Source organism: Labeo rohita, chromosome 8 (genome assembly GCF_022985175.1).
Source record: "Labeo rohita strain BAU-BD-2019 chromosome 8, IGBB_LRoh.1.0, whole genome shotgun sequence".
Classification (NCBI taxonomy): domain Eukaryota; kingdom Metazoa; phylum Chordata; class Actinopteri; order Cypriniformes; family Cyprinidae; genus Labeo; species Labeo rohita.
The window spans coordinates 10,905,143-10,932,193 of NC_066876.1; the positions used below are offsets into that span (position 1 = coordinate 10,905,143).

Consider the following 27,051-nt stretch of genomic DNA (forward strand, 5'->3'; position numbering starts at 1 on the left):
AAGTTCGTTCCACTTTGAGTTTATGCTCCAGGACCAGGCCTTTATTTACATGTAAATTATTTCAGATTTAAACTGGATTTACTACTTTTTTTGGACAAACAAACAGAAAAAAAAAAAGTTTTTTTCACTGTTCCCATTCATTTTCAATGTGGGGTCAATCTGACCCCAAGGAGACTGAATGGTAAATTTTTGTTTACACACTTTTAGAACAACCGAATCGAGTCCGGATTTTTTGTGTTTTTAGGTTGATTATTTAGGAGAAGTCACAGAGTCTCATGCCCCTGAGATAAAGGGGACATTTTTTAAAAAATAAGGAAAAGTCCAGTGGGGTCAGCTGGACCCCAAGGAGAGCTTAAGGGGTAGCAACATGACCAGCTTAAACCAGCATCAAAACATACCTACCAGAAAACATGCTGTTTTTTTCACCAGAGCAGCGTGTCGACATGTAGCGCTGTTGCATTTCGGGCGTCCCTTTTTCGAGTCCCGGCTCGCAGACCCTTCCCGATCCCACCCCCTCTCTCTCTCCCCACCTCGCTTCCTGTCTAAATACTGTCCTATCAAATAAAGGCAAAAATGTCAAAAAAACCAAAAACAAAAGCCAACGCAAGAGCGAGCTTTCTCTTTTCTCAACATTCTTACTGTTGCAGCTGTTGTCATAGCAACAAAAGACGCCCTCGGCTGCAACGCTGGCAGATTTTATTTCAACTAAAAAAGCACCCTTGTCAACTTTTTCTTGTCAAAAAAGACGCCAAGTGTGAACATAGCCTTAGCTTTGGAACGGCAGATCAAATCAAACAATACCTAATTTACCTACATCAGTCTTTTTGGGCATCGGCTGTATCAACAAATGTCTTTAACAGGGGTTTCCATCCCTGCCCCTGGAAAGCTACCATACTGCAGAGTTCAGCTTCAACCCTAATCCAACACACCTGAACCAGCTTATCAAGGTAGCTCTCCAGGAGCAGGGTTGGAAAACCCTGGTATTTACGGAGTAATTAAAGAAAGTCTGTTATGCTTGGCCCCTTAAAGGAGAAGTCCACTTACAAAACAAAGATTCACATATAATGTCATCCAAGATGTTCATGTCTTTCTTTCTTCAGTCATAAAAAATTATGTTTTTTGAGGAAAACATTTCAGGATTTTTCTCCATATAATGGACTGATATGCTGCCCCGATTTTGAACTTCCAAAATGCAGTTTAAATGCGGCTTCAAATGATCCCAAATGCGGTTGTAAACAATCCCAAACGAGGAAGAAGGGTCTTATCTAGCATAACGGTCGGTTATTTTCATCAAAAAATACAACTGAAATACTTTTTAATCATCCAGTCCAGGCAGAGTAAGACAAGACGAGCGTTTGACATTAAAAAGTATATAAATTGTATTAATTTTATGAAAATAACCAATCATTACACTAGATAAGACCGTTCTTTCTCGTGGGGATCATTTACAACAGCAAAAAGGTAAAAGTAAGTTTTTAAACAAAAAAGTAATTTCTTTACGACTGAGGAAAGAAAGACATGAACATCTTGGATGACAAAGGGGTGAGTACATTATATGTGAATCTTTGTTTTGGAAGTGGACTTTTCCTTTAATTGCTGTCTTTAATCTATTATTGTTTTTGTCACTTCACTGTATTTTTTCAGCATTTAAATAAATGCTGCCTTGGTGAGCATAAAAGACTTTCAAAAAATATTTAAATATCTTTCTTACTCCAAGCTTTTCAGCAGGAATTTAAATATGAAATGGACATTATAACAAACATATCCAAAAGTATCAGATTCAACTTGGGAAATCTAGTATCAACACTAAGCCTCAACATTAGGTCACGATTTGACCTTGCTTGCTAACCAAAAATGCAGCAATAGACTAACATTCTAAGTTTTGTTTTTCTTTAGTCATCATGTCTTATCTCGCCAACGCATACTAAATAAGCCAGGACTCCCACTGATGCCCCCTCAAATAAATGACGACTGCCAACGGCAAGTTTCCTTGCCTCCACCCAATCTTCAACACACTCTGCCCACCTCCTACAGCCTCGTGTATGAAGACATGAATAAGCAAATCGCAATGCTGGCTCAGTATGAGCAGAGAGTCTGGATCAGGCCGGGGTGCGATGATGGGTTCTCCTGTAGGCGGAGCTGCAGCCAGGAGCAGATACGGGCGGAGCAGAGAGAGCGCGTGATGCACCAGACCAACTAGAGAGCCACCGTAACCCACGTCTGTGTTTCTAAACAACACCTCCTCCAACAGCCAACAGACGTCCCTGCACAGCACGGATACACGCACACCCTAAGAAAGAAGGAGGCGATCGTCACAATCATTAGCAACATCTTTAAAGCAAGCAGAATCATGTTTGATGCTTGTATGAATCATCTACAACCAGTGGATGACTAATAAACCAATTCAAAATCAGAGAACAATCTATAAATACTTGATTTTTCTGAAATATTGTAATTAGTAGGAAGTGTAGAGGCCCTTGCTTTAAATGATTTCAGCACACCTGCAGCCACAGGACATCATTAGTTTCTCACACTGCACTGGTGTGATCTTGGTCCACTCCTGTTCTTCCACTCTTTCATAGTTTGGTAACTGTAGTGGATTTCTTAGCCATAACTTTGTCTGCAAGGATTTTCCAGAGATATTCATTTTGGTTTAGATCAGGACTGTGGCCTGGCTATTTCATTATTTCAATGTTCCTAGCTTCAAGCAACTGCTTTACCCAGTTTGCAGTGTGACGGGGCACTGTTTTGCATGAAAATAGCAGGTTGATTGGAAGATGCTTGCAGGGAAGGAACTGCATGTTGCCGCAGGAGGTTCTGATAAACATTTGCATTCACCCTGCCATGTATCTGTATAAGAGGCCCAACTCCTGCTGTAGAAAACATCCCTTAAACCACGACACTTCCTCCTCCACCTTTCACTGACTTTGTCACGCACTTGGGCTTCAATTTTTCCTCAGTTTGATGCCAAACAAAATATTTTTTATCAGACTAAAATAAATTAAACTTGCTGTCATCACTAAAGCGAACTTTGGACCAGTTCTTCTCTCTTAAACATGCCGAGATCCTAACCCTGTTCAGCACTGAACTGGCTAGCAATTCCAGCTGCAGTGTTGAACCCATTCCCAACTGAGAGTCTTCTCATGCATTTGTCTTTAATGGATGACCAGCCTTTTAGAATTAGTGCCATTAACCTGGAATTTTTGAGAAATCACAGATTTGGAATGACCAGCTTCTCTTGCAATGGCTGAAAGAGTCATCCTTTCAGCTTTCATCTGGACAACCTCCTGTCGCAGGGTTTCAGTCACCTGGAGCGGCCCACAATGTTACAATCTCAGTGAAAATTGGAGGAATGCTGCCAGTTAAATAGGGTCTGTCATATAATTAAGGAAATTAGCACCACGTCACAAATTAACACCAATAATTGGAGGTATATGTAAGTGTTCTCTAATTTTGATAATTTGATCATTTTGAGTTTCATTTAAGTTTTTTATACTGTGCCTAAGAATACAATTAATTTATTAATTTGCTTTCTTATCAGCATACAGTGGCATGTGAAAGTTTGCGAAACCCCTTGCAGAATCTGTGAAAATGTACATAATTTTAACAAAATAAGACCATACAAATCATGTTATTTTTTATTTAGTACTGTCCTGAGAATGATATCTTACATTAAAGATGCTTACATGTAGACAAAAAACAGAGCTAAAATTATTAATAACCCCTTGAAAAGTTTGGGAACCCTTGGTTCTTAATATGGTGTGTGGTTGCCTGGATGATCTACGACTGTTTTTTGTTTTGTTTTGTGATGTTGTTCTTGAGTCCCTTGTTTGTTCTGAACAGTTAAACTGAGCACTGTTCTTTAGAAAAATCCTCCAAGCCCTGCAGATTCCTCAGTTTTCCAGCATCTTTTGTATATTTGAATCCTTTCCATCAGTGACTGTACGGTTTTGAAATCCATCTTTTCACACTGAGGACAATTGAAGGACTCAAACACAACTATTAAAAAAATATTCAAATATTCACTGATGCTTCATTAGAAAACATGATGCATTAAGAGCCGGGGGTGAAAACTTATTGAATTTGAAGATCAAGGTAAATTGTACTTAATTTGTCTTCCGGGAATCATCTTCTGGTGCTTTCAAAGAGCAGTACTAAATGTAAAAGAAATGACATTTCAACAAAATAAGAAAAATTGGCCTTTTGAACATCTGCCTGTTCAAAAGTTTTCACCCCCCAGCATTGTGTTTCCTTCTGGAGCATCAGTGAATGTTTGAACCTTTTTTTTCCCAGGGAACCACACACAGTATTAAAAACCAAGGGTTCCCAAACTTTTGAAGAAGGGTTATTTTAATAATTCTAGCTAATTTTTGTCTTTTGGCCAATATGTAAACATCTTTTATGTAAAATATCTGACTCAGGACAGTACTACATAAAAAAAAAACAACAACATGCAATTTGTATGATGGCTCTTATTTTGTTAAAATTATTCACATTTTCACAGATTCTGCAAGGGGTTCCCAAACTTTTGCATGCCACTGTATTGTCTTTGTAATGGTAAAAGTGATACACAAATGTGATGTAAAGTATGAGAGGAGTTTTTAAAACACCTTGCGATGCTTGTGAAGCAGCAAACAGGACACCAGACTGGTAGACATGACGGCCATACTTGCAGTTGAAGCTAAAACAAAACGCACACACAGAAAGCTTAGCCTCATACATAGAGTAACAATTATTAAAGTGCAAGGGTTTGATCTTTGGGAGCTTGCGTGTGTCGAACAGACTCACAGTACATCAAATGAAGCGTCAGTGCGATAGTCTGCTGTCTATCAGCGGGAGACAGTTCAGGCATGACAGCGGGCGGGAGGAGCCAGGAAACATCCTTCTGGCTGAAGATAGAGTCCATCCTGATGAAATCAATCACATTTCATTTTATTACAACATGTCCCAATATACATGCATATAGGGGTTTTATTCTCTGAAGCTGCCTCACTACCTTCATCTCAGCATTAAATGTACATTACAGTCCTCCGCAAACCTCTCGTGACTGTGTAACCTGACTGTTCATTGTTCTCGCTCCCTAACGTGCACAACAAAAGGCTTTACAACAATACGTTATTACCAGCTGTCAAAATGCAAATGCCAAACCGGCAGAGCTGAGTCTTCATGATAAGGCCTCCCGCTGTGGATTTACTGCTTTAAAATATATAACAACCCCTGAGGCTGTCGAAACAGAGTGAACAGCGGATGAGAAGCTCTTTGTAGATTTTCCAGGATATTCCAGCTCATTACGAGTCGGAGTTGGAATAACTGACTTCTCCCAAAAAGCTGAATTGCTTAAAACGAGTGAATTGCAAAAACATCTGAGAAATGGTTGAAGTGGACTGAATCGTCCATCATTCTCAAACCAGCACCTTTCTGTCACTGTTTGTTCTTTCTGTTGTTTATCTTGTTTTTCAGTGTTAACAATTTGGCATGTCAGATACTGTAAATAACGCAAAGGTTAAGAAGAACTGAACTGGAGGTTCAGCACTTCGGGGGCCTTCATGACTGATGAGAAAATCTTCAATGAAGGATGCAGGAAGAATGAATGGTTTGAAGTGAAACGCCTGGGCTGTTTCGTCTTTGACCATATGGGCGGACAGATGCTGCGGGGGCAAATAGGACAAGATGGATGAAGAGTGGAATGCTGCAGATAGGATACAGGAACAGAGGGATTGAAGAGACCTGTCATGCAGTATAGCGGTCAACAGCAGGTCCTGTAGGGGGCGCCCTCCATCCACACGACACTTTCCGCTCTCGCACATCTCCTGAGAGAGAGAGATAGAGAAAACTTTTCCACAGTGCTCATACATAAGCCTAAAATATTAAGATGTTGCATTAAGGAGGTGGTTCTCAACTAGTTTTGATTCAAGACCAAGATTTCAGGCATCAAATGGCAGTACTACATTGATTTACTACACAAAAGTAAACAAATTTGTACTTAAAACTGCACATGAAATTATGAACACAAACAATATAGCTTCCACAACAAAAACATGAGATTTGTGCCTGTAATGCTTTAGGAACAGGATACCAAAGCGTATCGTATATACCATCTCAATTTAATGCTGACATGTGGTTACTTACATCTGTATTCCTGCTCTGAAAAATGCTCAAAATACTGTATCTGTACTTTAGGTGTTGTAGTGTAAATGCAGTCTAACAGCGGCCATTCCCATAGGTATTCAATATGAACCACATAGTATTATTTGTTTCATTTCTTGATTTTTTTGTCCCTGATTCGTTATCACTGAATGCTCACTTTTTAAACAACTACAACTACCTGAGAAATTAAAGCAATGTTTACTTGATTTAGGGTTGGTGAGATTTAAAATGTTTAAATGTTGTTGGAAAAGCTTCTTGTGCTTACCAAGGCTGCATTTATTTAATTAATGCTACAGAAATATTATTTAAAATAAATAATAAATACATTTAAAATTGCTGTTTTCTATTTGAATATATTTAAAAATGTAATTTATTCCAGTGATGCAAAGCTGAATTTCAGCATCATTACTTCACTGTTTATGCTCACCAAGGCTGCATTTATTTGATCAAAAAATAAATAATAATAATAATAATAATATTGTGAAATATTATTACTATATTACAATTTCAGTATTATTATTACTATTTTAATATATTTAATAATGTAGTTTATTCCTGAGATGTCAAAGCTGAATTTTCAGCATCATTAATTCAGTCTTCAGTGTCACATAATCCTTCAGAAATCATTGTAATATACTGATTTGCTCCTCAAGAAATTATTATTATTACTGTTATCGGTTAAAATTAATATTTATGTGGAAACATTTGAACAATAGTCTAAGTATTTAAAGCCTATTTTCCATTGTTTTACATACGCTAACAGTCAAAAGTTTTTGAACAGTAAGATTTTTCATGTTTTTTAACGAAGCCGCCTCTGCTTACCAAGCCTGCATTTATATGATCCGAAATACAGCAAAAAAAGTAATATTGGGAAATATTTTTACTATTTAAAATAACTCCTTTCTATTTAAATATATTGAAAAAAAAATATTTTTTTTTTCCTGTGATCAAAGATAAAGATTTTTTTTTAGCATCATTAATCTCATTACAGTCTTCAGTGTCACATGATCCTTCAGAAATCATTATAATATGCGGATTTGCTGTTCAAGAAACATTTTTAACACTTTGTTCAGGTTTAAATTGATCAAAAGTAATGATAAAAGCATGCATAATCACACAAAGATTTTAGATAAATGCTGTTCTTTTGAACTTTCTATTCATCAAAGAAACTTGAAAATTATTCTCTTATTTTTTTTTTATTTTTTTTTTTTTTTTAGAAAATCAGAATATTAAAATGATTTCTGAATGATCATGTAACTGGAGTAATGATGCTAAAATCATAGGAATAAATTACACTTTAAAATATATTCAAATAGAAAACAGTTATTTTAGACTTTTAACAGTTTTTGCTCTACTTTGGACCAAATAAATGCAGGCTTGGTGAGCAAAAAATACTTCTTTAAAAAACATAAATCTTACTGTTCAAAAACTTTTGACTGGTAGTGTGATTTGTAATTATAATATTGATATTTAACTTTTTTTTTTTAAAGAGATTTCAGTGGTTAATTAGCTGTGGTATACAGAAAGAGAAAATTTATGTATTGGTTTCAACTACTGAAATTTTCGATTAAAAAAACTCTAATGTTAGCCTCACTGGATGAATATGCAAATTACAAATTATTCTCCTATTTTTATGTTTACTAGCCCATTTGTTTTGCTACACTTAATATGCACAATTATATGGCTAGATGCATTGTATTATTTGCATTTATTATTTCTCCTGCTTTTTGTGACCCTATCAGAAGAGTCTGGCCACCCACCAGCAGAGAACCACCACATGAAGGTTCTGCATTAGTATGAAATGATTATTTTTGATTTGTTGAGAGCGTGTACGTATGAGTGAGTGTGTGTAATTCCTCGTGCCTGAGTCATACCTTCAGAGAGAAAGCCTGTGCAAAATGGATCCTAACACTTCCTCTGTGATCACCCTTCAGCAGGGAGATGGCAAACCGCACAGCAGACATCACGCCGGCCTCCAGACCACACAAAACAAATGAAAAAACACTCACTCAAACACTGCCACTCACACACACAGGCTGATCAAATGACTTGGATCTAATTCGAGAAAACTATTCCGATCTTCACAGTGCTTCTAATGGTGAAGAGCCATTAGAAGAGAAATTAGTGGTTGTAATCACTATAATAACTGTGGTCTGTTTGAGATGGATGCATGCAATAATATGGATTTCTCTTTATCCCTCTATTTTTCTCTAATTGTGAGTCGACACATTCTAGCTGAGGCTTGCTCAGTTAGAAAACACATTTCACAAGCTGCATATTAAAATCATCAAATCAAAATGAGAAAACACACCATCTGATTTTAATTATCGGAATATTTCTGCTTATTACTATGTAATGAATCAGTTCACTTCAGGAATTACAAACATAAAACTATACAACTGCAATTCCTGTGCAAGACCTCTGAGTGCTCAATAGCACACTGCTGTACAGTTACTAGGGTGTTCTAGGCTGTCGTTATGGAGTTTCTTAATGACTTGCATACATGGCTGGATGCCCCACACCAGTGGTGCCAAGTTCGCATTTTCCTGCGGGTTGAAGCGACCCCAATACGTGATATTTAGCCCTTGCATTGTGAATTGTACCAGGGGAACCCCGCTGAAAAATGTCTATTTTACCCTTCAGAACACGATTTTTATGTGATTGGGCTAGTTTTGAGTGGCAACTGGGAGGGTTTTTTTGCGAAAATCTGGCAACCCTGCTCCACACAATGCACCTGACCTTGTTCAAAAGCTTGTTTTGAGTGGCTGCCAGGTTGTTGCTATGGTGTTGCTAAGGTGTTGCTAAGACAATGTTAGGTGGTTGTTAGGACATTGATAGGTGGTAGCTAGAGAGATCTGGGTGGTTGCTAAGACACTGCTATTTCACAATTCAAAAGCTTTGCTTGGGTGGCCGCCAGGGTATCGCTATGCTGTTGATAATATGTTGCTAAGACAATGTTAGGTGGTTGCTAGGACACTGTCTTAACAACAGCATAACAACACCCTGGCAGTCACCCAAAACAAGCTGTTGAATTGTGAAATAACAATGTTAGGTGGTTGCTAGAATATTGATAGGCGGTCGGTAGAATGATTTGGGTGGTTGCTAAGACACTGCTGTTTGATTGGTTGCTGTGGTGCTTTGTGTGGTTACTAGGACAATGCCGTAGGACACTGCTAGGTAGTCGCTGGAGTGCTTTGGGTAGTTGCTAGGATAATGCTAGATGGCTGCTAAGGAGTTCTGCTAGTGGCTAAGGTGTTCTGCTAGGTTGCTAAAATGTTTTCTAAGATGCTGCTAGAGTGTTTTGGGAGGTTGCTAAAAAGTTGTGATTGTTAAGATATTTCTAGGTGGTTGCTGTGGACATTGAGGTGGTGCACCTGACCTTGTTCAAAAGCTTGTTTTGAGTGGCTGCCAGGTTGTTGCTATGGTGTTGCTAAGGTGTTGCTAAGACAATGTTAGATGGTTGCTAGGACATTGATAGGTGGTCGCTAGAGTGATCTGTGTGGTTGCTAAGACACTGCTATTTCACAATTTAAAACCTAGTTTTAAGCGGCTGCCAAGATGTCGCTATGCTGTTGCTAAGACAATGTTAGGTGGTTGCTAGGACATTGATAGGTGGTCACTAGAGTGACTGGGGTGGTTGCTAAGACACTGTTATTTCACAATTTAACAGCTTGTTTTGGGTGGCTGCCAGGGTGTCGCTATGCTGTTGGTAAGGTGTTGCTAAGACAGTGTCAGGTGGTTGCTAGGACAATGATAGGTAGTCGCTTAAGTGATGTGGGTGGTTGCTAAGGCACTGCTATTACACAATTCAAAAGCTTGTTTTGGGTGAATGCCAGTGTGTTGTTATGCTTTTGCTAAGACAATGTTAGGTGGCTGCTAGGACACTGATAGTTGGGCGCTAGAGTGATCTGTCTGGTTGCTAAGACACTGCTATTTCACAATTTTTAAAGCTTGCTTTGGGTGGCTGCCAGGGTGTTGCTATGTTGGTAAGACAATGTTAGGTGGTTGTTAGGACATTTATAGATGGTCGCTAGAGTGTTCTAAATGGTTGTTAAGACACTGCTATTTGGTTGGTTGCTGTGGTGTCCTGTGTGGATGCTAGGACAATGCTGGATGTTTGGTAGGACACTGCTAGGTAGTCGCTGGGGTGCTCTGGGTAGTTTCAATGATAACGCTAAATGGTTGTTAGGAGTTCTAGTGCTGGATGGTTGCTGGGGTATTCTTTGAGGTTGCTAGAATAATTTTGTTTCCTAGAATGTTGATCGGTGGTTGCTAGTTTTGAGTGGTTCCTAAAAAGTTCTGGGTTGTTGTTAAGACAGTTAAGAGCAACTGAATACAGCGCATCTGGAAAACATTCACAGCGCTTCACTTTTTCCATATTTTTTATGTTACAGCCTTATTCCAAAATGGATTAATTTCATTATTTTCCTCAACATTCTATAAACAATACCCTATAATGACAACATGAAAGAGGTTTGTTTGAAATCTTTGCAAATGTTTTTTTTTTTTTTTTTAAATCACATGTATATAAACTATTCACAGCCTTTGCGCAATACTTTGGTTGAAGAACCTTTGGCACCAATTACAGCCTCAAGTCAATCCAGAGGTCTGCAGACAATTCCTTGGACTCAGTGGCTTGGTTTGTGCTCTGACTTGCACTGTTAACTGTAGGACCTTATATAGACAGGTGTGTGTCTTTCCAAATCATGTCTAATCAACTGAATTTACCACAGGTGGACTCCAATCAAGTTGTAGAAACATCTCAAGGATGATCAGTGGAAACAGGATGCACCTGTGTGTTTTGAGTGTCATGGCAAAAGCTGTGAATGCTTCTGCATGTGATTTTTTAGGTTTTTGTTTTTAATACATTTGCAAAGATTTCAAACAAAATTCTTTCATGTTGTCATTATGGGGTTTTGTTTGTAGAAATTTGAGGAAAATAATGAATTCAATCCATTTTGGAAAAAGTCTGTAAGTAACAAAGTGTGGAAAAAGTGAAGCACTGTGAATACTTTCTGGATGCACTGTAGACACTTCTAGTTGGTCATTAGGGTGTTTTGGGTGGTTGTTGGGTGTTTAATATAGTTGCTTAGTGCTAGGTTGTTGCTGGGGTGTTCTGTGTGTTTGCTTGGATAATGTTTTCTAGAACATTGGTAGGTGGTCATTAGAGTGTTTTGGGTGGTCGCTAAACAGTTCTGATTGGTCATTAGGACACACTGTACGGTTACTAGGATAATGTTGTTTGTGTTGTTTGCTAGGACATTGCTAAGTGGTCACTAGGGTGTTCTGGGCAGTTGCTAGGGTGTTTTGAATGGTAGGTTGTTGCTAATAAGTTCTGTGTGGTTCCTAAGATGTCCTGGGTGGCTGTTCTGTGGTTGCTAAGACAATAAGTGGTTGCTGAGGTTTTCTGTGTGCTTGCTACAATGTTTTGGTCACTAGAGTGTTCTGTGTGATTGCTAGGGTGTTCTGTGTGGTTAATAGGACCCTTTTATAACTATAACTAATGACTTTCTAGTTTCTGTGGGGTTTGTTGCAACTATGATGACACAGGTTTTAATTTTTTTTTGTAATTGTTTCATTGTTTGCCAGGTGAAAATATTCAGATCACCTTTCCAAAACAAACTGCATATTTTTAGGCATCACTCATGTCAGTAGCAAAAAAGTGCAGACTGTCACATGACAATTTTGACACTTGAGTTAAGAGTTTCGCAAAATTTTTAATCAATGGGCCTCATTCATGAAACTTGCGTAAATATATGAGTAAATTCTGAGTAATTCGCGCTCTTCTGAAAATGACCAGCTGGTGGCGCTTGAGAATGCTTTGGTGGTGGGACAGCATTTTTCCATCTGAGATGCTTTAGTTGCTATGATTTAGAATATCCACAGCGGGAACGTATAACTAGTATCTTATTTTTAAGAATTGTATTAAATATAAAAAAGCAGTAACCAGTAATATTGACTTCTCCATTGTTATAGGCAGTAAGTTAGTTGCACAAGTGGGATGGTTGGGTTGGTCGGTATTGTCCCACCCCTCTTCTGTTTACGGCTGGGTGAATAGTGACAGTGACAAGCACTAAAAAATTATAATTACAAAAAACAAAAAAAATTAAAAAGAGGTCAAATTATTATAACAGTGCATCAAAATTCAGTGTCATCAGTCTGCCAAAATAAAAAACACAGAACGTTTTATGCACAATTTACACAGGGTAGGGAGCAGGTGTACATTTCTTTCGTACCAACTAACATTTTGAAAATACAAGCATTTTCATGAATTCGAAAATTTACGCCAGAACGGCTTTCCAAACAATTTACACAAAAATTAATTCTGCTCGTATTTCATGCATGTGGCCCATTGTGTTTATGAGCACCATTATCGTGTTTGCCTTTGTCAGGTAAATGTGACTGTACTTGTGTTTGTAATTTGTTTATTGGTTTGTTTAATAGCCCCGTGTGCTGATGGGTGTTTATCTGATAGAGGTCATTATGGAATGGAGTGCGTGCTGTTAATACTAAGGTCGTCACCTGTGGATGTGTAAAGTACCGTGGCAGGGAATCGTAGGAAATGCCCACTGGCACGACGCTAACATCAGGCACTAGACCGTCACTGATGGCCTGATGTACACGCGCCAACCACTGTCCGCCGTGACCTCCGGATGCACAGATGCCCACGTTGAGAGCGGCCCCCTCTCGTAACAGCTCGGCAATGAACTGTGGAGTGGAACACAAGAGGAGAAATAATGGATAAAAATGTTTGTGGGAAAATAGAGAGGCTGGACAGTTTTATGATGAGGAAGAGATATGAAGCAGAAAAAATGAACTGCAATATCTGCAAAATCAAGCCAATAAAAATCAAATTGAAAGTCTGTATGTTCGAGGCAAGTGTCTGTGTGACGAGAGACAGATAAAATGTGGTATAGCAAGAGAGATAGTGGCAAGATGACACTTCTATAGAATCAAATGGTACTTTTTTCATGTTTGGACAAATCATGATGATTCTGTCAACATTTACCCACGCTTGCATACTTCCAAACTGTTTACTAAATAGTTAGCAGGTTTGTTTTTGTTCGTGATTCAGTAGTACATAGCGTCGTGGATGCGCATCCCAGAGCCAGTGCAACACAAGCTTTTGTTCTTAAAAAGTATCCAAACTTTTATTTTCAGAAAAAAATGACAGATCGTTTCGCTAAATAAGACCCTTCATCCTTGTCGGGGATCGTTTAGAGCCCTTTGAAGCTGCATTTAAACTGCATTTTGGAAATTCAAAATCGGGGCACCAATGAAGTCCATTATATGGAGAAAAATCCTGAAATGTTTTCCTCGAAAACCATAATTTCTTTACGACTGAAGAAAGAAAGAAGTCCACTTCCAGAACAACAATTTACAAATCATTTACTCACCCTCTTGTCATCCAAGATGTTCATGTCTTTCTCAAAAGACTCAAAAAGAGTTGGACCCTAGTTTGAAAACTCTTGGACTAGCTGGTTGGCTGCTTGAAACATCAGTCTTAAAGGAGAAGTCCACTTACAAAGAAAAGATTCACATATAATGTACTCACCTCCTTGTCATCCAACATGTTCATGTCTTTCTTTCTTCAGTCGTAAAAAAATTGTTTTTTGAGGAAAACATTTCAGGATTTCTCTCTATATAGTGGACTTCTATGTTGCCCCTGAGTTTGAACTTCCAGAATGCAGTTTAAATGCAGCTTCAAAGTGCTCTAAAAGTAGGAAGAAGGGTCTTATCTAGCGAAACGATCAGTTAATTCTCTAAAAAAATTGACAATTTATATACCTTTTAACCTTAAATGCTCATCTTGTCTAGCTCTGCGTGAACTCATCCAACATCGTTGCAGAAGTACCGACCCAGTGTTTACAAAGTGAACATGCAAAGAAGATCAAACACCCTTTACAAAAAAAAGGTAAAATAGCAATGTAGGATGATTTTGAACTTTCATGAACTGGAATACACAGTTCAAGCAGAGCTAGTGGTTAAGAGACTAGCATTTGAGGTTTAAAAGTATAAAATTGTAATTTTTTTTTTTTTTAGAAAATAACTGATCGTTTTGCTAGATAGGACTCTTTTTCCTCGGCTGGGATCATTTAGAGCCCTTTGAAGCTGCATTTAATGTTATGAAGCTACGAGAATACTTTTTGTGCGCAAAGAAACTAAAAATAATGAATTTATTTAATTTCTTCACTTCCGTGTCAGTCTTTAACAACGTACTTACTACCTTTCTGGGCCTCAAATATATCAGTTGCATTGCTGTGTATGCATAGTCAGAAAGCTCTCGGATTTCATTAAAAACATCTTAATTTTGTTCCCAAGATTAATAAATGTCTTACAGGTTTGGAATGACATGAGGATGAGTAATTAATGACAGAATTTCCAATTTTTGGTTAACTATCCCTTTACAACCCCTGCTCACTGTCTGTTTTAAAATATGAGAAAGAACAGCATCAATGCTCTGCAAAATTTTTCCTTGTGATTCATGCATGAAAGTACGTCATATGAGTTCTGAATTATATAAGTGTGAGTAAATGACAAAATTGTGATTTTGAGTGAACTTTCTCTTTAACTCTCTCTCTGTCACACACACACTGAGTCAGATCTCGCCAAAATCCATGTGAGAAGCCTGATAAGCTCATATGCTATTCCAAGCATGACAGATTATTTCCTCTGTTCATTTACGCCAGTCAGAAGTCGTACATATGCACATAGCTAATCGAAACCCTTCATATTAATACTAATATCAGCTCTTCTTGCAATCAAGATCCTAATCCAGATTATGCCAAATCCTGTTTAAAACCGTTTTTATAATCACAACGTCCAAATTCTTGTAAATATTTATTTTAAAAAACGGCTAGTAAGACGTTCCTTCAAAAAATTTAGATAACAGTATGATTCTGACAGTAAATCTGGAGGCTGAAGAGATTTATTATCCACCTCCAGGCATCAGTGAGGCAGAGTAATGGGTTCAGTGGCTCATGCAACCTCCCAATGAAACATCTGCAGTCCGCAGGTGCCCCATCGTCATGGGAACCGCTGCGCCCATCAAGGGCAGGTTACTAATGCAGCCTCACCCGCCCTAAAAATGTGGGTGACTGTCTGTCTCGAGACTAAAGCCTGTATCGATGGAATTCAAAAGTGGTGTGTCTGGGGAAATGTCTTAAGTAGGGTCCGGCAGCTCAGCGCCTGAAGCGACACAATGTTTCACTTGTCTTATCGTGTGCTGAATCTTAGCAATTCAAGCAGAACAGCACACTCAGCCTTTGTGGGGGCTTACAGAGGTCATGACTGGAGAATAGAGGCTGTCCATCTCAGCGTCTCGCTCTGAGCCACTGCCTTCTGGGAGCAAGACGACACCCAGCTTCTGAAGGATGGACCTGAGAAGACAAAACGGCCTCAATTAACAGTGACTAATGGGACATTCCTTTAGGTTATTCATCCAGCAAATAACAACATAGATGTGACTTTCAATCTGTTCCGTAGTAAGAGCACTGCCAGGGAATTCAGTCATTTCTGGTACAAGTTTCTTTCAAAACAGTTCCAAAACTACAATGTTTCTTGCCTAGAAATGACCAGAGTGCAGCGTGAAAACATGGAAGGCTACTGACTATATTGACTTTGTAGAAATGTTATCATCATAAAGTCTTTTAAGTCACAGGAAGAGCGAGCCTTATTTTTATGTTTCTAATTACACTACCATTCAAAGCTTAGGGGTCAACATGGAGTAAAAACTGTAAGACTGTGAAATATTAATGCAATTTGAAGTAACTGTTTTTTACTTGAATATATTTAAAAACGTAATTTTATTCTAGTGATGCCAAGCTGAATTTTCAGCATCATTACTCCAGTCTTCAGTGTCACAAGATCCTTCAGAAATCATTCTTATATATATATATATATATATATATATATATATATATATTTTTTTTTTTTTTTTTTTATTATTATTATTTATTTTATTTTTTTTGATGAGCAGAAAGTTGAAAAGAATAGCATTTACATGAAATAGGAATATTTAGTGACTATGTCAATTTGTTACGTCCATGCTGAAAAAAATATTAATTTCCTTTTTTTCAACAAACCCAAACTTTCAAACTGTAGTTTTTATCTATGTAAGGAAACTAATCCAGCAAACTAAACATATTATTTGTTGAAAGATTTGTTAAAAATCTTGATAAAAGAGTTATTAAAAGATAATTAACCCCACCGTATTATTTATTTGTTTATTTATGCATGTTATGCAATATTGTACTGACATACTAATGTTTATATTTTTTGTTTAATGTCTAAATTCCATTATGCATGTGCATTTTCTGCTTTGTTTAATATACAAAACGCAGAAAAGCACATATTTCATAATGAGATACTTTCTAACAGCTACAACAAAAGTGTCATACAGCGATGTCGATAAATACCAGCTATGTCTTAATGCACGACCCTCATAATCATGTCGCTGGCTGATCGCAGGTAACTGAGTCAGCTGTTTAGTGGATAAGGCCTTTGCTAGTGCTTGAAATTGCGTTTTAGATGCACTTATTCATCCCCGTAACATGACCATTTACCACAATTAATTTAGCATAATTCACACTGTCAGTAAGTCTGGGGAAGCAACTTTGCACTGTGAAACAAGGATGGGAATCACAACACAATCAAGTCTTTATCCTGTTCCTCTTACTCTTTCTGGTTCTTTAATTCCATTAACAACTATGTTAATACTTTTGAAAAAAGTCAGTTAGTGGGGTTCATTAAGTAAGCCAATAACAGCACCAAATTATTCAGTGATTGAGTGTGCTGTTAGACCAATTCAAACCAACAAGTCTTCTAATTAGTTCACTACTTTAATTAATTCAGACAGCACAGCTAAAATAAAAATCCAGTAGCAGCACTGACAATGAATAACACAACTGCAGGAAACACTGTCAGAGTGGTTTAGTACGATGATCCATCCACATCACCGGAAAAAAGTGCATGTTTGAGAAGTGTATTTTCAACCAGTAGACCTGGGCCCACTAGGCAGTCTCATCAAATTTCCAAAAGGGACAAAAGATGATGTAGATGTTTTTAAATTAATCAGTCAGTTTAAGTTAATTAGGGGGCTCTAGGGATCATAGGTGGTTCACTACTGTGTGTGTGCACTTGGATGGGTAAAATGCAGAGCACACATTCTTCACTATTTATTTTTATATATTAAAATAATCTACCAATCAAATACCCATGACCCTACATAGGATGAGGTTTGGAGAACAGATGGATGAATCACTATTGTTTCATTTAAAAATGTGAACTGAGAAATCATCTAAAAATCACTAATCAAATGTATCAAATTACTTCCACTTTCTGTTAACATAAAAACATGCATAAAAATAGTTTAAAAACAGGAAAAGTTGTCTTAATTACAGTAGTAAATTATCTATTGAAATGCTGAAAATATATCTTACTGTTTTTGATAACTGGAGGCCTTCAACTAAAAAAAAAAAAAAAAAAAAAAAACACTAATTGTCAAACACTGTTCTAAATAATATTATTTAAAGGGATAGTTCACCCAAAAATGAAAATTAATTTAATTTCATGTAATTCCAGAATGCTTTACAGACCTAAGATTGGTCTCTTTTTAAAAAAGACACATTGCAGATTATTGCTGAAGTGAAAACATTTAAAAAAAGAAAGTATAAAAAAGTTATTGAAGTTTAAATTTACAGTAAAGATAACGTAGTATAAACATTTATATAAAATAAATATTTTATAAAATACATTGCACTCTACAACTGGTATAAAATCAAAGCCATATGTCTAACCATGTTATGTTTCAAATTTGAAGTTGATATCACAAAAATTGTGGTTCCTGTGAGATTTTGTTTGTACATTTTTAAATATGGATATTTTTCTTACACAATGCATTGATTCACTTCAGAAGGACTTAATTATCTCCCAAAGCCATGTGGAGCACTTTTTATGATGGATGGATGAACTTTATTGGACTTCAAAATCTCAACAGCAATTCAGTGCCATTATAAATCTTGGAAGAGCCAGGATATTTTTAAACATAACTCCAACTGTATTCATCTGAAAGAAGAAAATCATATACGTGATGGCTTGAGGGTGAGTAAATCATGGGGTAATTTTCATTTTGGGGAAACTATCCCTTTAACTCTTCTTTCAAAAGTTTAAGCTTTTTCCAGTGAATTCATGGCATTTGAAACTTGGACAAAACACACTGCTAATTTTGTTTTAGAAAATGACAAAACTTTGAATTGTTCAAGCTCATATACACTAGAAATTTTGTATTCATATATGCTCCACATCTAGTGACACTCAATCAAGCATTGCGCCATACCTTTGATGCATATAATGAATATATTAACAATTACTGACACAGCAATTTGTATAAACAGCTATTAAGTAATTATTGATGTAGCTTTGTAAACAAAGCATAAACTTCCCCGCGGCCTGGAGTCTAAGTCTTCCGTTACCTGCAGGAGGAAACTATTTACCCCCACCAATCCCTCGCTGCGGTCGACTGCCGTTTCCAGCACTCTCTGCCATGATTCTTCAAGAATTGTACGTTTCATTACTTACCAAACCATTACGCCCTGTTAAATGTGTACAGGTGCTTCTGTTGGCTGTATAACACACTGAATAAGTGCACTGCGCTTTACAAACTGCTGTGTTTGCACCAAACTAGTACGAAACGAATGGACAAGAATGTTCTTCTTAAAACCAGAGCTACTGACACAAAGCTGTGATGTAAATTTACACTGGTAGAGGGCAGGAAAGGATGTGAACTGTGGGGGTATGTGCTAAGAAGGTTTCTAAGCAAACCACCTACAGGATGAGTGCTTTTGTGGTTTTGGTGTGTGTATATATATATATACCTTAGCCAGGTTTGTCGGACGTAGGCTGGGTAAATGGTGTAGGGAACCCTCAAGTTGTGGCAGAAAAGAGTCAGACAAATGAGAATGTGATCGATGCTGCTCTGCTGAACACACACATAGACCAGTGGAGATTTCTACAAAACACACACACACAGACAAAATGAGAGGACACTTGAGCGCAGTGTGAAATACAGTTCAGCGGTAAGTGCACACTTGAAAATGAACCTGTAAATGAACTGTTTTTGTACTTCAGAAACTGTGCCAATATCCCCGAACTTCTGGTGCCTCTTTATTCAACATAAACACTGAGACCCAAAAGCACATTAAAGGCTATAATAACCCTATTAAAGCTAACACAACACACATTGTTCATCTTAATTCTAATCAAGTACTCTACCCATAACATTGTATCTATAAAGCAATCATAAATTATGTATACCTAGAGTCTATACTGCACAAACAGTTCACAAGAAGTATTTAGATAGACACAACTAATAATAAAGAATATAGTAAATTGTGCAAAATGTGACTTTTAAGTGTATAAATCACTAAATTTCCTTAAAGGGACAGTTCAAACAAAAATTAAAACTTTGTCATCATTTACTCAACCTTAAGTTCTAAGCCTGTATTAGTTTCTTTCTTCTGTTGAACACAAAATTAGAATGTTCCAATCACTGACCTCTGTAGTACAGAATATGAAAAAAAAATACTATGGAAGTCAATGGCTACCAGCAACTTCTGTCTACCAGAACAATTTGAGGATGAGTAAATTGACAAAAATGTTATTTTTGGGTGAATTTAACCTATAAGTGACAGGGTTTAACAGGGTTCTATGCTTGCTTTACTTAATAGGAGCATTCGTGCTCCTAACTTAAAAAAATTATGAGCAGAGTCAAAATTTTAGGAGCACCTTCCAATCAGTATTCAAAAAATCAGATCAAAAATTAGCCTTCCCATTACGAGGTGACATTTGACTGCTTAAAGCAGGGGTCATCACACTCGGTCCTGGAGGGTTGGTGTCCTACAGAGTTTAGCTCTAACTAGTGTTGGGCGATATGGTCAATTTTCATATCGCCCTATGAGCCTGTCAGCCTGTGAGATCGCAGATACGCGATATTATCGTGCTAATTTATTAATTATTTACTTACTTAGTTTCACTGCCAGCAAATGAACCAACACCAGCATAAGGCTAAAAGCAACCTAATGTTTTCAATATGACTTAATCTGTGTTTAACATGATCATTTAATAAAAACATTAAGGAAACATAAGCATTAGTAATTTAGTTATTCTAAAAAGGGAACTCCAAAACGGGGTGGGCGCTCCAAAATAGGGCGTGGCTTCCTCCCTTTGACAAACAGGCACATGACACGCATGCGCAATTTTTCCCCCAATCCACTTCAGCGCAAACTCCGCCCCACAGCTGATTTTAAAGATTTTATTGGATGTGTCAATCACAGTGTTGATTTCCTACACTATGCTACACAAATGCTAACCCCCAAACCTACCCCACACCTTGCCCTAACTTAAGCAGTGAAAGTGACTGCACGGCAGGATTGGCGGTAAATAGCGTGGCAGATAAACAGTTAATAGGATTATGCTATATGAGATCGTCGGGCCGATCTGTAACTCCCCAACCGGACCTCACCGGAAAATTTGACCTTTTTAGTTACATCCAGCGTCACTACCCCCTCCTACCCTGCAAATTTCAAGCCCCGGGATGCCCCCGTTGCTTAAAACAAAGCGATAGAGTAAAACCTTTCCCCTGCGCTTCACTTGGACGGCTCACGGGAAAGCTTGTGGGTGATTCCCGTTTATATCATTAACCACGGGCCACGAGCGTATTTATTTATGTAGCATAGTTTATTTTATTTGAGATCAACTACAAACAATTTTTAATTTATAAAGTTTAGTTTTGAAATGTAAGTCAATAACAATAGGCTGAAGCCAGAGCCAATGGGGAAAGTCTTTGTGCGATAAGACCCCGCCCCATTTTGGAGGTTCTGCCCACTTTTGGAGATCCCGCCCCATTTTGGAGATCTCTGGTCTGCAGTTATATATACACTTGCTGTGATTTGTGCCTTTGTGTTTATAACAGCCACCTCGCGGCAAGTTTCTAAACGCGCCCCAGAAGCATCTCTCTGCACTGTATCGCTAAAGTTAGGCGCCTAGTCTATTTTTGATGGATAATAATAATAATTGTCTTGTTATCGTCAAAGGCATCAGCAATAGGCGATATCTCTGACTATCGTCGATACACGATGCTATCGTCTATCGGCACAACCCTAGCTCTAACCTTAATCAAACACACCTGAACCAGCTAATCAAGGTCTTAATAAGTATCCTTAAAACTTCCAGGCAGGTGTGTTGAGGCAAGTTGGAGCAAAACTCTGCAGGACAGTCATATCCAGTGACCGTAACTGTTGGTGCTGGAAGCCTAGACAAAAATATTTTAAACCTGGAAAGCTTTAAGCATGTAATGTTGTTTTCATGCTTATTAATGTTTATTCATGTAATGCAGAGATTCCCAAACATTTTTTGACAACCAAACTCATTTGACATGGTTTATTTTCTTGAAAAATCTCTAAAGAAGTTAATATTTCAATAATTTAACAACACATTTGCATGTTTATATTTTGATGTTGCTTAATGGTCACACTGACATGAAGGTAAACAACTGTTCTGTTCCAGTGTTTAAATAATTAATTAAAATTTTTTATGAATCAATTAATTATTTATTATTTTTTATAACTCACAAACCCACTGCACCCACTCCTGGTGTAATGTACTGTTTAATGCATTTTATGATGTCTATATCTGTGTCAGAACAAATTAATCTTGATAATGTCAGATAACTTATGTAGGGTATGTGCTGGATTACAAATCAACCAAAAATTCAGACAACTGTTAGTATGACAATATTTACACAACTATCAAAACTTTGTTGACCAATTACCAAGCAATGCTTACTTTTGTTCAGTCTGTGGTGTAAAAAGGTTGAGTTAGCAATTAAAGAAAAAAAAGACACTTAAGCAAAACATGGTCAGGTCAATTTTACTGGTAGCCCACTTTATGAAGTATTTTTGTGTATAATATGTCAGAGTTTATTTTGCTATCATCACTTACATAAATTAACTATAGTGCCCTGCACCCACTATTAAAAAAAAACAACATTAAAAAATTATATCTGGTGTCTGAATAATTTCAGTTTTGACTGCATATGAATGCATGAAATATTAATAAATGTATCTACACCATCTACTATAAGTACTACTAGTATTAAATTATCACAAGATAGAGCCTCATATCAGCCCCAAAAAAATATAAAAACATTAATATTTAAATATAACTAAAAACACTTTACCAATTATATTTCAATATCCAGTAACACTTCACAATAAGGTTCCATCAGTTAATGTTAATTTATTAACTAATATGAATAAACAATGAACAACACATATATTATAATATTTGTTCATCTTTGTTAATGTTAGTAAATAAAAATAGTCATTCATTGTTTTTTCAAGTTAATTCACAGTGCATTAACTAATGTTAACAAACACTACTAATAATGCATTAGTAAATGTCGAAATTAACATTAAAATTAATATATGCTGTAGAAGTATTGTTCATTCTAGGTTCATGTTAACTATAGTAGTTAACTAATGTTAACAAATGAACCTTATTGTAATGGTGTTACCCAATATTCCTGCTGGAAAACAAGAAAACAAAGCTGAAAATAAATAGTACTGAATTGTCTTTTTGTGGAGTTACACTGAGTGGGCGGTGAGTATTTGATCTGCAGGTGAGCTCAATATTTTCAGGAGTGATGCGCATGGACTGAGGCCAAACAGATGATTTCTGGTTGTGTTGTGGGATGGATGTTTAATTGGTTATAAAATCCGACAGCGGATGAGGTCCAATCGGTTGTGTGATGTTTTGTTTCACATTGCACTTGCCCCAGTCGAACGCTACAAAAAAGCTTTCAAAGTGTGCTTTTACTTCCATATAAAGGGTTATGTGTGACCAAAGGCCTGAGGTGGAAAACCTGACTGCAATAAAAATAAATGTGTAAACAGGATAAATGCAGCAATAGTTTGAGAGGAGGAGAAAGAGAGAGGCACACACAAAAGAGCATTTTGATACAGAGACCAGCCTTCAGCGTCATATATTTAAATCGCAATATCATACAGCGAAATCGAGAATAATTGAGTTTGGTTCAGAAAAATGCTGCAAATGTGAAAAGCAAATATATAAGAAAGAAGAAACTTGAAGAAAAACAGTCCTGAAAGAAGAAAAGCAGTAAAGGCTAATACGATATAGGAAGAATGGAAGAATGATAGCATGCAATGCATGAAGCACAGGATGCCTACAGGGAGGAAAACAGTTGATATGAGAGAACGGGGTGAAGAAATAAAGGCTGAATGGGAGGTTACCAGTTGTGTGGCGCGATGTAAAGCTGCCAGCTGGTTGAGGTTGACCTGCACACTGCAGAACATTAAACTAAAGACCTTCAGCAGCATCCAGCCCACCAGCCTGAAAGAGAGTTCGGTGAGAAATCAGTTGATAAGTTCAAATATGTCAAACGGCAGTGACATTCTGCCCTTCATTTTAAGCGCTTAACAATTATCTAGTGCACTTATGCAGCTTTCCCGACCTCATATTAACTGAAAGGCTGTGTGGAGTACTTTTTGCAAAAAGCACTAAAAAGATTAAAATAGTGAACAATAATTGTGACACTGACCATCTGAACTCATTTGTACAAGTTTCGTTATTTAATTAGTGACCAAGCAATGCATGAGGTGAACTATTTCTTCTTTCGACATTTCCTTGAACTTCAATTTCAGGTTTAAATTGGATTTTAAATCTCAGATTTTCAACGTGGGCTTTTCAACCCTACCCTTCTTTTTTAAACCTAATGAAATGTGAATATTTTAAATTCTGTTACATTTTGCATGCTGAACACTCTATTATTTAGGCTAGCAAAAACCAAAAATCCACCTCAAGCATTCATCGGTTCTGGATGAATTATTTGCACAAGAATAAACAGGTGATTTGCTTTCAAAATGAGAACTGCGTTCAGACCTGAGTAGGCAGGGGGAGATAAAGGTCTGCGTGAGGGCCAGAAGTCTGTCTAAATAACCTCTGACTTCAGGCGTCACCAGCTCCATCGCCTTGGTCTCAGCTGGGGAACATGCCGTCACCAAAGCCTTCCTCACTCTGGGTAAAAACACACCGAGTCACAGGACAACAGACCACAGAGTAAACAAAGGGGATATTGTGTGATGGATCATCACATAAACACCACGCAAACACACCAAAGCCGCTTATGCCTCCAGAGTGAAAAACACACCAATGCTGTTTGGGGCTATAAAAGGTTATTTAAATGTTAGGGCCCAAATTGAGTTAGGAGAATGGACGGAGGGCGTGCTAACCGGGTTGAAGCAAGGTGAAAAGCGAAGAGAAAAATTAACACGTCATATGTGGCATATGGTTGACCGCAAAATTGAAATGGATGCCATTCCGGTAGTGATGGGTCACAATTGGTCAACAGTGCTCTGCTGAACACAAGAAAGCATCTTGTGTAATTGCTCTCCTCAGAAACGCATTCAATCAAAGTCAGCTGATTCCAGCTCTATTCTACTGACCTCACACAGGGCTTCATTAAAGGATTAGTTCACTTCCAGAATAAAAACGTCCTGATAATTTACTCACCCCACTGTCCTCCAAGATGTTCATGTCTTTATTTCTTTAGTTGAAAGGAAATTAAGGTTTTTGAGGAAAACATTCCAGTGTTTTTCTCCATATAGTGGACTTCAATGGGGACCAATGGGCTGAAGGTCCAAAATAACAGTTTCTATGCTATTTTAAAAGGCTCTCCACAATCCCAGCTGAGGAATAAGAGTCTTATCTAGTGAAACAATTGGTCATTTGGTACATACTTTTCAACCCCACTGGGGTCCACTATATGGAGAAAAATCCTGGAATGTTTTCCTTAAAAACATTAATTTCTTTTCAACTGAAGAATGAAAGACATGAACATCTTGGATGACATAGGAGTGAGTAAATTATCAGGAAATGTTTAATCTGTAAGTGAACTAATCCGTTAAAGGAGAAGTCCACCTCCAAAACAAAGATTCACATATAATGTACTCACCCCCTTGTCATCCAAGATGTTCATGTCTTTCTTTTTTCAGTCGTAAAGAAATTATGTTTTTTGAGGAAAACATTTCAGGATTTTTCTCCATATAATGGACTGATATGGTGACCCGATTTTCAACTTCCAAAATGCAGTATAAATGCGGCTTCAAATGATCCCTGATGCAGTTGTAAATGATCCCAGCTGAGGAAGAAGGGTCTTATCTAGCGTAACGATCAGTTATTTTAATAAAAATAATACAATTTATATACTTTTTAATGCCAAATGCTCATCTTGTCTTACTCTGCCTGGACTGTTTTTTTCCAGTTCATGACAGTTAGGGTATGTCAAAAAACTCCCATTTCATGTTCTCCCTCAACTTTAAAATCGTCCTGTATCGCGGTTTTACCTGTTTTGTTAAGTGTGTTTGATCTTCTTGCATGTTCACTTTGCAAACACTGGGTCGGTACTTCTGTAGTGATGTAGGATGATTTTGAAATGATTTTTGAAGTTGAGGGAGAAAATATGATTGGAGTTTTTTGACATACCCTAACTGTCTTGAGCCAGAATACACAGAGTTGAGGGAGAGAAAGGTAAGATGAGAATTTGAAATTAAAAAGCACATGAATTGTATTTTTTTTTTTAAATGAAAATAACCGATGGTTTTGCTAGATAAGACCCTTTTTTCTTGGCTGGGATCGTTTACAACCACATTTGGGATCATTTAAAGCTGCATTCAAACTGCATTTTGGAAGTTCAAAATCAGGGCACCATATCAGTCCATTATATGGCGAAAAATGCTGAAATGTTTTTCTCAAAAAACAATTTCTTTACAACTCACGAAAGAAAGACATGAACATCTTGGACGACAAGGGGGTGACTACAATATATGAGAATCTTTGTTTTGGAAGTGGACTTCTTCTTTAAGATTAATGTTTCAAGCAGCCAACCAGCTAGTCCAAGAGTTTTCAAACTAGGGCCAACTCTTTTCGAGTCCTTAGAAAAAAATTTTGCTTTCACAATTTTCACACCACCACCTGTCCAAAGTTTTACTCATGTTTATGCTAATAACTTTTGAACTGTAAGGTCTAGAAGGAAAATTTCTCTTGAATACTTGGCTCATGCCTAGTTGAATGAACACCAAAATTTAACAATAGCAAGGTTTAGTTTTTTCACTAATTTTAATAGTTTGAAAAATCTACTTTTTTGAACTCACCCTAGACGGTTTGTCTGATTTTCACCATAATTGGCTCAGATCATCTTCAGACCATACTGGCAAAAAGTAATGGAATTCAAGTTGATTAGTCAAACCGTTCTTGAATAACGCACGAACAAATTCTACGAAAAGCACGCAAAAATGGAGGCTATATCTCCACAACAAAATTCTAACAAAATTATGTTTCATTACTTAATTTACTAAAACTACATATTAAAATTACAAATAATATTTTAATAATTTGCTTTCATTTTAGTGCAATGATAATATAAACTTTACCTCTGGATACAATATGTATTTATAAATATAACATGTTTGCTATTTTGCATCACATAGCATAAGCTGGTCTCTGTGCTGCATTTATACAGTATTTTACACTCCAAAAATGATCATATGTTTATTTTTAATCGTTGGCATCTACTTGATTTTATTTAAATAATCTTATTTTTAAAAATGAATTTATTCAAACTCCTTAGAATCAGCATCTGCCAATTATGAAAATTTTAATTAGTCAAGAAGTGTAAAAGCATTATTTATTCTTACTTGGGTTGTGATGCATATTTGCCAGTCATAAATAAAACATTAAGTTTATTAACTGGAAGAATATTTTATATGCAATAAAAAATACAGCAAATAATAAAATAAAATAAAATAAAAAAACCTTCATATTTCATCA

The 27,051-nt window shown here is 37.0% G+C and overlaps 1 protein-coding gene across 5 annotated transcripts in view; it reads right to left on the reverse strand.

Moving 5' to 3' along the window:
• The window catches only part of gpat2 (glycerol-3-phosphate acyltransferase 2, mitochondrial), a 127,629-nt gene that overhangs the window by 15,397 nt on the left and 85,181 nt on the right, over positions 1-27,051 (reverse strand). For all 5 annotated transcript variants that reach the window (XM_051118169.1, XM_051118166.1, XM_051118168.1 and 2 more), the window contains 10 exons: positions 24,106-24,240; positions 23,457-23,556; positions 19,023-19,156; positions 15,428-15,527; positions 12,670-12,855; positions 8,022-8,120; positions 5,728-5,810; positions 4,789-4,907; positions 4,611-4,681; positions 2,026-2,290 (listed from right to left, as the gene is read on the reverse strand). In XM_051118169.1, coding sequence (XP_050974126.1) covers positions 2,026-2,290; positions 4,611-4,681; positions 4,789-4,907; positions 5,728-5,810; positions 8,022-8,120; positions 12,670-12,855; positions 15,428-15,527; positions 19,023-19,156; positions 23,457-23,556; positions 24,106-24,240 — 1,292 coding nt within the window. The remainder of the gene's footprint in view (positions 1-2,025; positions 2,291-4,610; positions 4,682-4,788; positions 4,908-5,727; positions 5,811-8,021; positions 8,121-12,669; positions 12,856-15,427; positions 15,528-19,022; positions 19,157-23,456; positions 23,557-24,105; positions 24,241-27,051) is intronic.